The 12,796-nt window shown below is 36.5% G+C and overlaps 3 protein-coding genes across 4 annotated transcripts; 1 reads left to right on the top strand and 2 right to left on the bottom strand.

Annotated features, from left to right (window-relative positions):
• Positions 1-1,077: 1,077 nt before the first annotated feature.
• SMAP1 (small acidic protein 1) lies at positions 1,078-1,569 on the bottom strand. Its single transcript, XM_021951232.2, has one exon. The coding sequence runs from the start codon at positions 1,552-1,554 to the stop codon at positions 1,264-1,266; it is 291 nt and encodes a 96-aa protein (XP_021806924.1). The 5' UTR covers positions 1,555-1,569; the 3' UTR covers positions 1,078-1,263.
• A 1,581-nt stretch (positions 1,570-3,150) lies between these two features.
• Positions 3,151-4,762, top strand: LOC110750907 (uncharacterized). The gene is made up of 2 exons (XM_021951294.2): positions 3,151-3,572; positions 4,005-4,762. Exons 1-2 carry the CDS (start codon positions 3,207-3,209, stop codon positions 4,503-4,505), a joined length of 867 nt encoding a protein of 288 aa, XP_021806986.1. The 5' UTR covers positions 3,151-3,206; the 3' UTR covers positions 4,506-4,762.
• Positions 4,763-4,989: 227 nt separating this feature from the next.
• LOC110750906 (Peptidase S41 family protein) lies at positions 4,990-12,077 on the bottom strand. 2 transcript variants are annotated; one of them, XM_021951293.1, is made up of 14 exons: positions 11,919-12,077; positions 11,260-11,362; positions 11,014-11,181; positions 10,770-10,919; positions 9,734-9,816; positions 9,342-9,550; positions 8,734-8,802; positions 8,215-8,333; positions 7,531-7,606; positions 7,405-7,446; positions 6,111-6,219; positions 5,604-5,701; positions 5,430-5,523; positions 4,990-5,329 (listed from the first exon to the last, which is right to left on the bottom strand). In XM_021951293.1, the coding sequence occupies exons 1-14, from the start codon at positions 12,021-12,023 to the stop codon at positions 5,210-5,212; spliced, it is 1,545 nt and encodes a 514-aa protein (XP_021806985.1). In that variant the 5' UTR covers positions 12,024-12,077; the 3' UTR covers positions 4,990-5,209. The 2 variants fall into 2 exon arrangements, with proteins under 2 accessions (XP_021806985.1, XP_021806984.1); XM_021951292.1 differs by having other exon boundaries at positions 11,014-11,362.
• Positions 12,078-12,796: the final 719 nt, after the last annotated feature.

Raw genomic sequence — 12,796 nt, 5'->3', positions numbered from 1 at the left:
GTTACTTATTACCTATCTAGCATGCTAAATGCAAAAACTCTGGCATATGAATAAAAAATTTCGACAAACCCAACGCGGCCATACCGGAGTCCAAAGCCGCAGGACTCAGTTGTGGAATTTCGCTTCCTCAACTAGAGCAATTCAAAGTGCGACACAAGCTTTCAGGATTTCTAGTATATCTTGAATCAATCTTGTGTAGCTCCACAGCTTGCAGTCACATGAAAGTATAAACTGCAAGATTCTCTGAGACAACCCTTCCCCCGGCTATAACAGAGGCCACCATAACTCAAGGACCTACAGTGTACCCCAAAACATAACTCGAGCACCTGTGGCGTACCCCAGTTCACCATAACTTGCGCACCTAAGGTACCCTAGACCACCATAACTCGAGCACATAAGTTGTACCCCGTGCATTCTATACTAACCAATCATTTTAAATTTTCATACAGATACCTCTGCAAAAGAGAAAACATTAAGCAAGACTAATAATGGTCTGAGGTTTCAACCCCAATTCATAAGCACCTAGAGCTCGATGCACATGGAGCACCGAGAAATCGAAATAGCACCTAAGAAATAAGGAATGACAAGTGGTGATTAGACTAAATGGCATAACCACCATGAATGCACAGACACAGAGTCATGACACATATGGAACACAGACAAACCTGGATCAAATGCAAAATATGCAAGAGACTGAACAGCATAGACCAAATGCGTAAGGCATATAGATATACCAATGTTGCAAAGCAGAACCATAATTCCACATGGTTACTGCATACAACGCCAGAATTAGCATGGAAACAAAAGATCTCAAAAGTTGTTCATCACTGAATCATTACCATTGACTCAACAAAACCTTCACATACCCACTTCTCTTTTGCCTTTCCTCACTCTTCTAGACAACCCAAAAGAGCTAAAACTACACACCATTTGCAAAAGCCCCAAAACAATAATCCCATTAACACACATAAGCAACCAATTACTTTCTGATTTGGATCAGAAACCACGCAGAGGTTAAAAACGCCAACCAAACAGAACGAAAACCATCCATCATTCACACATCAATCACATATAGCATAAACACAAACTAAAATCCATATCTATATATAACCAATTTGTCAAAATAACCATCCACCCATTGATACGGCATACACTCTTTTGCCCAATTAAAGAAGAAACTTCATCCTAGCCAAAACCCTAGAAAACAGAGCAAATCGAAGCAAATCATTACATGTGTTCGATGGAGAAGAAGATGCCGTTGGTTCAGTTGATGTCGGTGTCGTCGAAATCGTCCTCGAAGGAGTTGAAGAAGTCAGCGTCGGCCAGCTTGTTCTCGCCGATGACGCCGTCGGCAAAGCTCTCGAGTGTGTCAACGTCGTCAACGTCCATGGCCATGGTGGAGCCCTGGTCGTCCATGTCGCCGAAGAAGTCCATCGGAGTCGGCCTCATGGCTCCAAATCTTCTCTCTCGCGCGGAAGCTATGGCTATGGAGCGCCTCACGTTTTGGTTCTCGGCAGGGGAGCTCGCTTTTTGTCTTGCTACTGGCGACGACATGTCGTTTCCTTCTTATGTTTTTGTACAATTTATCACCGACTCATTAATTGTAATTTTCTAGTTCTTCTTTTCCTTCTAACATCGGTTCAACTTTAAAATGGATTGGAAAAACAAAAAAACTTTAAAATCGATGATGAACAAAAAATCAGTCAAGAATAATTATACCTGTAAATTTTTATGAAAATATCCTTGAGCCTCCCCCTCTCTTGATTCTCGAACTCTTCTTCTATGCCCCCTCCTCTATGAAGTAGTTGTTTTCTTATGTAAAAATAGTCACCTGCTCATTATTTATACCAATTTAGGTCTTCTTTTGGCTAATGTCACTTCGACTAGAATTTGACGAGAAGTTAATGTGTATGATCGTGATACGAATAATGTTTTGATGTAACTGAATTTGAGGTGGTATGGTGTTATTAATTTCCTCAAATCATTACATCGTCCATTATATGATATATAATACCTATAGTATAAAAGTTCTCTTATAATGCATATTACAATCTGAGTGAACGCCACCTCAACATGCCATTTAGTGTTACTATCACGTACAATAACTTGATTACTTTAACACGAATTGAGAAAGAAGCCAAAACGAAATAAGAAACCTTTAGAATCCATGGCGAATGACAAATCTTGTTAGCAATATGTTAAATATTATTTTTATTTAACATAATTTATGAGTGTGTTGTAGTAGAAAACTATTAAGTAATTAGAGGTATCATACCTGCAAATTGTATGAAATTATGTGTCCTCGGGCCTCCCTCCCTTTCTTCCTCAAACTCTTTCTTCCTTGTCTCTCTTCTCTGTCTCCTGTTCACCCTCCTCTCTGAGTCGAATGAACCTAAAAGATGGGAACAATAGAATTGGTGAAAGAAAGCTACAATTGGTCAACACCACGAGTCAAACGGCCACAATGATGGAATATGGAGGATGGAATTGGTAAACGTAAAATTAGAACTTACAGCTAAAAAATTGTAAAGCCTTTTTAATCGTGTCTAGGGGACAACAAATAATCAACTCATCTTTTCGTGTTTAGTATGAAAGTAAAGAACAAGGTTTTTTTTTTTTTTTGGTTGCCAAAGTTAGGGAGGTAAATAGAAGAAAACTCACACTCGTTTGAACTCAGGATCACTTGAGAGCACACCAAAGACCTGGACCAATCCAACTAACACCCCATTGGTAAAGTTAAAGACCAAGTTGAGTTTACCCAAATTAGTTCTAATAACGTGAGAATGTGGAGTAATGAATTAAGAATATGATAAAAAAATCAATATAAAAAACAAAAAACAAAATAATAAAAAAACCAAGTTAATAAACTCCAATTGGAATGCAAGGATTATCTAGATCATGCCCCATAACATAAAACCTCTTTTTATCTTTTTCATTTTTTGGAAATTTTCAATTTGGGAATTCAATTCATTTTGAACTAAGTCATATCTTTTTCTACTCGGCTATACATTGTTGGTGTAATGTTTTTCTTATTTGAGAAAACCCTAAACTTTATTTAAAGAAAATAAAAGAAATTGCGGCTTTGCCAAAAAGTTCGGAATTTATTTTTGTGACCAAGAAAAGATTGCTTTTGGGTAATAAAGTTGGAGATGTCTTAATTGGACAAAAGATAACAAGAACGTGGCAAATGGAAGCTCACACCGCCAATGGAGACCAGTGTCCTCCTCCTCACACAGCCTCATCCATGGCGACCCAAATATTCCTTTCACTCTCTCTTTCAAAACCCACTTCCTTTATCTCAACCGAGTCGCTCCTACACTCCTAAGTACCGTCGTTGGGATTCCAATGCCGAAACCATTCGGTCCCAAAGATTCGGTTTTAATTTAAGAGACAAAGGCAACAAAGAAGAAGAAGATGATGCTGATGGCGACGAAGAAGAAGAAGAAGACTACAATTACAATGGAAGTAAAGAGAAGAAGAAAAGGCGGTGGTGGTCAGATGATTACTCGGAGATGGAGGAAGGCTCTGGTGGAATCTTGGATGAAGCCATTGATAGTGTCTGGATTCTCAAGGTTCTAACTTTCACTTCATTTTTGGTTATTTGTATAAATTGGGATTTGGGATGTTGCAATTTTTGGTTTGACTTGTCCAAAAACAAAACCAAAAGAAAGAAAAAAAAAACCCAGATGTTTTAAGTACTAAAATGCATCAATACTTTAGCTGGGTTTTGTTGTTTGTTTCAGTGAGAGGAAGCTCTTTCTTTTTTTCTCCCTATTGTCAAGATACTTACTTGCATTTCCCATATGTATGAATGCCCCCATATCAAGTTCATACTCAAATGATAGAAATCACTGTGAAAAATAGATATTGTGTTCTGTTCTTTGCTATCTTTGGCTGCTTTGGGCATCTTTCCATGTGCTGTATCCAGAGTTAGAAGTTAAACAAAATCCTTCTTAAACAAAAATTTTGTAAGATGAAATATATTTGCTTTTTGGTGGCTGCAGGTGTTCAGATCCTATGGTTGGGCATTTCCAGCTATTATCGTATCTTTGCTGCTGTCTACGGGTGCAAAAGCTTTCCTCATGGCTTTAGCTTTCCCCCTTTGTCAGTCAGCATTTTCACTGGCATTTGAGAAGTTGTGGGGAGGAACACAAAGTAGGCCAAAACGTAAGTCCAGGACCAGGAGGAGAAGGAAACCATTTGCCAGCACTGTAGGTAACGTTAAAATGGATGACGAACAAGAAACTAGCAACAAAAAGATGGATTATCAATCTTGGGTAGTAGGCAATGATGTCTCAGTTGATAATAGTGGCCAAGATGCATCAAGTCTTGGTGGGTGGGATGATCTTGAAAGAATTAAATCTGCACGGAGGCAATCTCGAAGAAAGCCGATGGGGAAGGGTAAGTTGAGTAAGAGAGAAAGGAAAAGTGACACACCTCTGCTGTTCAGGTTGTTGATTGCTGTTTTTCCATTTTTGGGTTCATGGACAAAGATGTTTTGGTGAATAGAGAATACAAACCAGCAGTCAACCTGGAGAATGACTTACATTGGTTGGCCTGGAAGTGTAGAGATCAAGCACTACAAGGTTTTTTGCTCCTGCTCTTACGTGACCTTCGGATCCGGTTTACATCAGTTGAAGCTAAGATCAAGGAATCAAGTTTCAGACAGAGCCAATTTGTGTACATGATGTTTTTCGATGGCATAATTATCCATATGCCATCGTATATACTCTTAAGTACAAGTTCATGGTACATTTTGTTCCATACAGTGTAGAATTTGGTATTTATCTCACAAGGAATTTTGTTGTACACAAAATCTCTTCTTATGGTACAGTTTTGATAACTGCAGAAATTTGTGGTTTACAATTTTAAGACGAGGTAAATCTAAATATTCTTCCTGGAAATGACTTTCATTGGATAATTAAATAAATAAACAAAATAAGTATTTGTTCTCTATGGGTTGCAAGACAGTGGCACAACTAATCCTCATTGACATGGTAAATTTCTTTAATTGATTTTAATCAAATATTTGCTATTTGTTTACCATCTTGGTTCTACCCAGACATTGAATATGTAACATTACATAAACAAATAAAACCTTGAAAGAATGTCAAACTATGAAAACAAATAATTGTCAATTTCCTGTACTGTAAACAATGCTAATGCACAAAACAAAAAAGGAAGGTCTTGTCTTTCAGAGGGTATACTGTCATCTTGCAAACAGCTCGACTTTGTTGCAAGCAGATGCAGGATCTTGGAGGCAGTTACAAAATGCCTCCTCATCTTTGGGGAATGAGGTTGGCAAGGGATGGTCTGGAACCACACCAACCTATAAGAAGCAATGTGGACAAAGTTAATTGAGAGAGAGAGAGAGAGAGAGAACAGTGTTAATTGATAGAGAGATAGAGAAGATAGAGAGAGCATCAGACCTTATCAATATCTGTGTGAGCAGGTGTCTCATAACGAGCAACTGTAACAACCAACCCGGAGCCATCAGACAGCTCAAAAACTGACTGAATCTTCCTGCATAGTGGGATGGATGGCTCAAGTCAGGAATACATGATTATATTTATAGGAACTGTGTGGAGTAAAAAAAAATTTACCCTTTCCCAAATGTGGGCTCTCCAAACAACACCGCACGTTTATTGTCTTTCAATGCCCCGGCTAATATTTCACTTGCACTAGCTGTGCCCTTATTCACCTGAAGAAATCTCAGAAGATAACATACACCAATTTTTCACCACACAATTCTTTAAAGATAATGTTTCATGGGAAAGCACATGAAAACACCACTCAATACTAAAATCAGAAAGGGAAATAACAATGAATCCTAGAATTTAAATTACCCACTTTTCAAGAATGTCACATTCTAAAGCAATAAAACATAGATGCAACTATAGCAAGGCTCCCTGTTAATAAGATAAAATATCAAAAATGAAAAAGTGGGTCCACTATTAAACAGTATAGAGAGACAAGCCCGAGCTTGATGACAGATGGTCAAAATGATGACAACTCTGCACCATTAATAATAGCATTTGCAAATGTTTGCCTATGTATCACGGAATATAATTGAACAAATCTAGTTCATTGTATAATGTATAGAAGTATACCAGCACAGCCAAGGGTTCTGACGGTGCTACTGCTTTGCTTCCATCAGTGTCGTATATATCTCGAACACCACGACTATCACATATATATACAATCACACCTTTGTCCAACCTGGAAGGCAGCATCTAATTGTGAGAACTTAGAATATACTGGACCTGACATAATGCAGCGTAAGCTTAATTTTGAAAGATTAACAATGTCTTTTTAAAAAACAAAAAATAAAAAACCGAAACTCGATTATAGAAGTTCGTGCTGCAGAAATTTGGATCAAACATAACGGATTAGAATATTAATAATCAAAAGACCTCAAGCAATGATGTAGTAATCTGGATGCTTTAAAGGGTTTTCTTCTTAAACATCGCTTGGGTTGAATAATGAGGAAACAAGCAAGTTTTCTCTTTTTTAACCCTTTATGCAATCTAAGAATCCTAGGCATGTTTCTTACAACTTTTAACTTGAAATTCATTTCGTCAGTATCTCTTATTATACATGGATACGATTTATCCACCACAAGTTCCAGAAAAAGAAAAAAAAAAACATACCAACAAACAGCATTTACTGATCTTGTGTTGGTTTTAACTGCAAATGACACTATTACAGCATAACACTGAAACAACACAGTTTCAAAACTCTGAGCTTAACTTAATCATTAACATCGTTCGGTTGAATAATGAGAAAGAAGCATGTCTTCTCTTTTTTAACCCTTGATGAAATCTAAAAATCGTTGGCATGTTTCTTACAGCTTTTAACTTGAAATTCATTTTGTCAGTATCTCTTATTATACATGGATGCAATTTATGCAACAAGTGTTCCATAAAAAGAAAAAACCCATACCAACAAACAGCATTAACTGATCTTGTGTTGTTTTTAACTGCAAAAGACACTATTATAGCATAACCCTGAAACATCACACTTTCAAAACTTTGATGCTTAATCATAACAATGACGTATGGATGTGACAACTCAAGTAAAAAGGAAAACCCTTGGAAAAGAAATAAACTGTCTCCCAAAACGTGACTTTCCACATTTCTTGAAATGTGTGAATCCTACATGTCCACATCTCACACGCCCAGCAGATCACATAAATCCCTTTTAGGCTCCAATGCATTAAAATGGCTTTCAACGAAATGAATTGTAGAGAATTGGTTTCTTGTATTTGTGCATATGAAATATGAGTTCAAAACTTTCAGGTGCATACAAAATGAATGCTGACATACAACTTTGAAAGGCACCACGAAAGTGTAAGACTTAAAGGCATGCAGTATAAGTTTGCCACAATTCTCTAGTGTAACTTACCAAATCTTGGCAATTTCAATTCCTTCTGGAAAAAGACCACCACTGCACCGAATTTAAGAAAACTTAAGCTTTCAGAAAGCCTGCCAAAGGGCAAAGTTTACAAGACCAAGGTTGAAAGATAATCACCTATTGTCTCGAAGATCCAACACAAAGGCATTAACATTATTACTCCTTAGAGTATTAATTGCTTCCTTGACAGCACCTACACAGCATGCAAGTTGTTAGACCAAATTGCAGAAATTGACACTGAAAGTATGAGCTCATTTGGTAATGCTTTTAATCTGTGTTCTTTTAATTAAAAAAGAGGAGAGAGGAAAGGGAGAGAGCAGAGAGAACAGATATAATGGTTTAAATGATAATGAGAACACATTCTATCTACTCTCTCTCTCTCTCTCTCTCTCTCTCTCTCTCTAATATATATATATATTTAAAGATGGAAATAGAAAACAAAAACAATGCAAAAGAGCTCAAACCATTCAATTACTAAATGAGATTGTGAAGAATAAGTCAATAAAATTCTAAACAAAATAAACAATGTTCCCTTCAAAACCATGCACAGGAGAGCTAAATTCGTGTAGGGGGATTGAGAACATAATTGATCAAAACAACACAGTAAAATTCTGAGTTCTGCCAGATGAGACACAACTTATATAATTTCTGTAAATAAACTAGAAAAATAGACCTTGCTTTTATGAATAGAAATACATTTCCTAACTTATTTATAAAACAAAAATAAAAATAAAATAAACATTTGATTTAGGTACCACTCCTTGAAAAACCTAACCGATAACAGCTACTAGTTCGGCTTACCAGATGCATTTTGATTGAACGATGTTAGTTTGATATAGCCAATCCTAAGGGAATCCTTTCCTGAAGCAGGCACCGCACATAGTCTTGACGTTACTGGATTCAGTGAAACTTTCTCCCGCCTAAAGGCAGCAAAAAGTATTTTAAAGTATTTTAAATAATGAACAAGAAAGGACAGAAGATTCAGACAAAAGATAATTTAAAAAAATGAAAATTCACCCCGCTCCTAAGTGCTAACCCCTAGAAGTTGCTCAAGTGTCAAAGTGAATACAATGACTTTGGTTAAACACTGCGCTCAATTTCCAGCCACAATGACAACTCAGCCCAAAAGCATTTTTAAAATGTCACCATGAACTTGATATCAATATTGAAGCTTTTTCAGCTTAATTTTATCAAAGCAATAAATCTTCAAACACTTTTGGGCATGCAAAATTGTATTTCCTTGAGAAGAAGATAAAAAAGAATTCCCTGTATAATGAGATAACAGGCTTTCTGTAGGGATTAATGAAGAACTGAACCTACATCAAATCCAGGTACTTTATTTCAGGCCCACTACGAACGGTCAATTTCACTGAACTTCCTTCAGATCCCCTATACAAGTAGGAAAAATGTGTTATAAATAAATAAATGAATTTAATGGGAAAGAGAAGTCCTGATTCTGAAACAACTTATTTCAATTACAAGGAATCGGACGATGACACTCAAAAATTCAAAGACCTCAAGATAGTGAGCTTCTCCAGAAAGTTAACTGATATGGCTTTCAACTACAGATTTGGTGACTAATCCACAAATAAATATCCTAGTACTTGATGGGTAGTTGGTAATATAGCCATTAGATAGCATAACAAACTTTTAGCACACTTTATAACTGTCACTTGGTAAATTTTATTTTCCACAGTTCAAAACTAAGAAACAAATAAACAACCATCAGCAAGATCAGAAAGAAATTGACAGGAAAACTACAGTGTCTTGAGTATGTCCATGTCAGATAAAATAAAGGAATATTTCAATGATAAATTGCAAATGAAATAAATACTATTGTAAGCCATATTATAATTGCATTTCCTTATTAGAACCTAATTATTTGGGGCGAAATCTAATTCAACAGGTTAAGTGGGTAAGAAACTTACTGTAACCGCTCTGCTGCATCATATATACCCATTGTTTCTGTACTTGTATCATCAATTGCCAGAATAACATCCCCAGACAAGATGCCAGCCCTGTTTGCTGGACCTCCTGGAGAAGCTGAAATAACAACAAGACCAGCAGGTGATCCATCAAATTTTGTAGGGTAGCCAATTGACAGCCCTATGCCTGTAAGAGCACCTTGAGTCCCAGACTGCCTTCAAAGAAGATATAAACAGATTTTAGGGACAATATCTATATTGAAATTTCACTGAAGAAATGATATCTTAAACTAACAGGTAGAGATTGTATTTAATGTGGTATCTAATAGAGTGTCACATTATTATTCAGGCCAAAATGCAAAACACTAAGACCATAAGAAGATATATCCTTGTACCCGTAGACTCTTTAACTTTTCAGGTTCCAGAAACCGAGTGAAAGGATCCTCCAATGTGGCAAGCATCTTCTTTATGGCCATATCTGATTGCAAATATGCCATTAGGATTTAGTGGGGGGAACTGGAAAGACAAATATAGTACTTTCAACTAAACGAAGTACACTAACAGGGATGAAGTTTATTCATATTGATACAGCACCCAAATACAGCTTAATAAAATAACAGTGCGCAACATTGAAACAATTTGCATGACAACTCACCTACCTTATTACTCATTTCGCTTCTTTTTAAAATGTTGGCTTCATCTTCATGAGGTAGCCACGAATTTTTTAGCACCTGACTATTTTCCAGGTATCTGTAGCCCCCCACATGTACTGGGTAATTAATTTTTTTGCTTCATGAGGTAGCCAGGAATCTCTGAGCCCCTAACTAATTTTCGGGTATGTGTAGCCCCCCATCCTACATGTACCGGATAATTACCAGGCGAACCCCTGGGGATGGCCCAAAATAGTTGGCATATTTCAAGCCCAAATCTACTGCTTCTTCAAGAAAATGGAAGTTCATGGACCAGTCCTTTGAAGTTGCAAAGTTTTTCAGCTCAGCCTTAATTCTTATATTTTCTTCTTATAAAAGTTGCACTGCTTTTATTATGGCATCTTATTTTAGAGTTTCTGGTGATATCTCCAACTTGGCAAGTGAATTGAGGGTTTGGTAGCTATGATCAGTGAATCTTGAAAACTCTCAAGCTGGAACAATGAAATTAAAAGTACTCTATTTGGAGCAGACATTAGAGATCGTCATAAAGTTTCTGCAACCAAGGGGTCGGAAGAACCAAATAATCCTAACATGTTTCAAGTCACATATGGTAGTATACGCAGAAGTCTATAGTACAAAACTATTTATTAATTGAATTCCAATGAACCTTATAGAGGTGTCCTTTTAAAGAACAGCCTTGGATTATTTCAAACTATTTTTAAAATAGGAAGATGTCGGAAAATACAGTATGTAATGACTACTAAAAGGATGGAATCCATACATGTCTCTTCTCGTGTGTTCATCGGCTCATTGCGCAGTGCATTTTCTCTGTACCGAAACCAACTTTGTCCATTGAAACTTTTGTCAACATATGCACGGTCAATCATCCTCCATGCTTCTAAGAACAGAAGATTCTCTTCAGTGAGAGCCCCTACGCAAGTAAATAAAAGAACAAGAAGTAAATTCTCTCACCATTGCACAATTTGTGGCTGTCACTACTGCATTACCATAAAAAGTAAACTTACATGACGGACTCTCGCTAACGGAAACAGAAACTGACATGACCACCATCAGTCCAACAACGAATCGAACAAAAGCATTACGTCCAATTTTTTCTGAACAACTTATCACTTTATGGAGACTGCCAGCATATTTCTTCAATCGAAGTTTTTTCTTAAGCTTACTATAGCGTACTGAAAACAAACTAAACTGAGAAAAGAAACTCTGGTTGAGTCTGCATATCGGTAAAAGCAAGGCCCTATCCGTATTACCATAATTTATTGGTCTCTTAAGGGATGTAATCTTCAAACACATTAAGGGAGCCTTTGCTCGAGCTTCTACAATCCTTACTGGTGCATACTTCCGTTGCAGCACCTGCAAAGAGTCCAATTGAAAATTATAAATTATTGGAGTTACCATTACAATTAGATAACGCTCAGCATACATTATAGAGCAGTATCTTAAATCTTTCAGTAGACACTAGGCCTCTTTTGGATCTATTTCCAACATAAAATTGTGACTATTACAATTTACAAGATATTACCAACTACCTGAAAGGATTTCACTTTTTGTTCTAACTTGAGGGAAAGCAATCTAAATGCCATAATGTAGCAAAAATGATCAGGAAATTAAATGCCTTTCCTGTCAAAATGAGTCAAGGTAATGAAAACTATACTCAGTTGTTTACACACAACAAGTTGTAAAGCAAAGCAAGCAAGTGCAAAAATATTCAGCGTTCAAGACAATTTGACCCAAAGAAGAAAGCAAAAGGTTTGAATTTTATGAATAGAGAATAAACTGACAATTAAGCTGTTCTCTAATTTCATAATTGCTGGTTATGCCCGCTGAAAGAGAGCTAAAATGAGCCATCAACCAGATAGAAATCAATGAGAGAGAGAGAGAGAGAGAGAGAGAGAGAGAGAGAGAGTGCCTGAGTGGTGGCAGCCATGGAGGCGGAGTTAGGGTTCTTGTACAAGTTGGAGATTACGAAATGAGGGCATGAAGAAGCAGTTGCAGAGCTGGCGAGGACCTCCATCAATGGAGAGTCCGGGAGCTCTTCTTTTCCGTTCAGATGTTATCTAATATCCTTATCCCTTGTTGGGCTCGGCCTACATTCCGTATAGAAAGAATGGGCCTAAGCATTTCAGCCTCATTTGTTTATTTTATTTCCCTAAATCAGAAATTGATAAATAAAAATATAAACAAATAAGTAAACACTTAATTTATCAGGCCTACCACCATGGCTATGTATCTTAGGTCCCGTTTGTTTCATGGAAAGATTTATTTCTCATGTTTGGCAATGATGGAAAGTAATAGGAAATACCACTTTATTTCCCTTTCCACGTTTGATTTGTGTATAATTTGAAAATTAACTTTATTTAATTTTTCAATTATACCCTTGTTAGAAATATGAAATAAATAACATGAAAAAGAAGGGCCTCAAGCCTTTGAAGTAATAATTTTTTAGGGTTAATTGGTAATTTTTATGTTGTATTTTTCTTAGAACTTTCATGTAATCATAACAAGAAGTTATTTGTTTGTCAAATTTCTTGAGCACCATCTATTGTAAACATTCATCCAGTATATTGTTGGGTTCATTTTTATACATGATTTATCATGTCATTCACCCAATGTTTTGAGTTAGTTCTTGACAAATTATAGATTTATACTTCTTTTTTGTGTTTTTGTAAGTTTTACCTTAGTTGGAAGAAATATGAGCTAAAAGTGTATTATTGAATATAAATTTTGTTTTTGCTCATTTTCGTAGGTCAACTTCTTGGCCTTGGATCAGCATGCTCTGATGCTCAG

This window comes from Prunus avium, chromosome 1 (genome assembly GCF_965620075.1).
Source record: "Prunus avium chromosome 1, drPruAviu1.hap1.1, whole genome shotgun sequence".
In the NCBI taxonomy this organism is placed as follows: Eukaryota; Viridiplantae; Streptophyta; class Magnoliopsida; order Rosales; family Rosaceae; genus Prunus; species Prunus avium.
This window is presented reverse-complemented; position numbering and strand designations above follow the sequence as displayed.

Excerpts from the sequence above, each read along its gene's own strand:
- SMAP1 (XM_021951232.2), bottom strand. The coding sequence starts at position 1,554 with ATGTCGTCGCCAGTAGCAAGACAAAAAGCGAGCTCCCCTGCCGAGAAC.
- LOC110750906 (XM_021951292.1), bottom strand. The coding sequence starts at position 12,023 with ATGGAGGTCCTCGCCAGCTCTGCAACTGCTTCTTCATGCCCTCATTTC. Across the intron at positions 10,920-11,013 it reads CGTTAGCGAGAGTCCGTCAT|GGGCTCTCACTGAAGAGAAT; the intron begins GTAAGTTTACTT and ends TTACTTGCGTAG. Across the intron at positions 7,607-8,214 it reads GTTCAATCAAAATGCATCTG|GTGCTGTCAAGGAAGCAATT; the intron begins GTAAGCCGAACT and ends CATGCTGTGTAG.
- LOC110750907 (XM_021951294.2), top strand. The coding sequence starts at position 3,207 with ATGGAGACCAGTGTCCTCCTCCTCACACAGCCTCATCCATGGCGACCC. Across the intron at positions 3,573-4,004 it reads ATAGTGTCTGGATTCTCAAG|GTGTTCAGATCCTATGGTTG; the intron begins GTTCTAACTTTC and ends TGGTGGCTGCAG.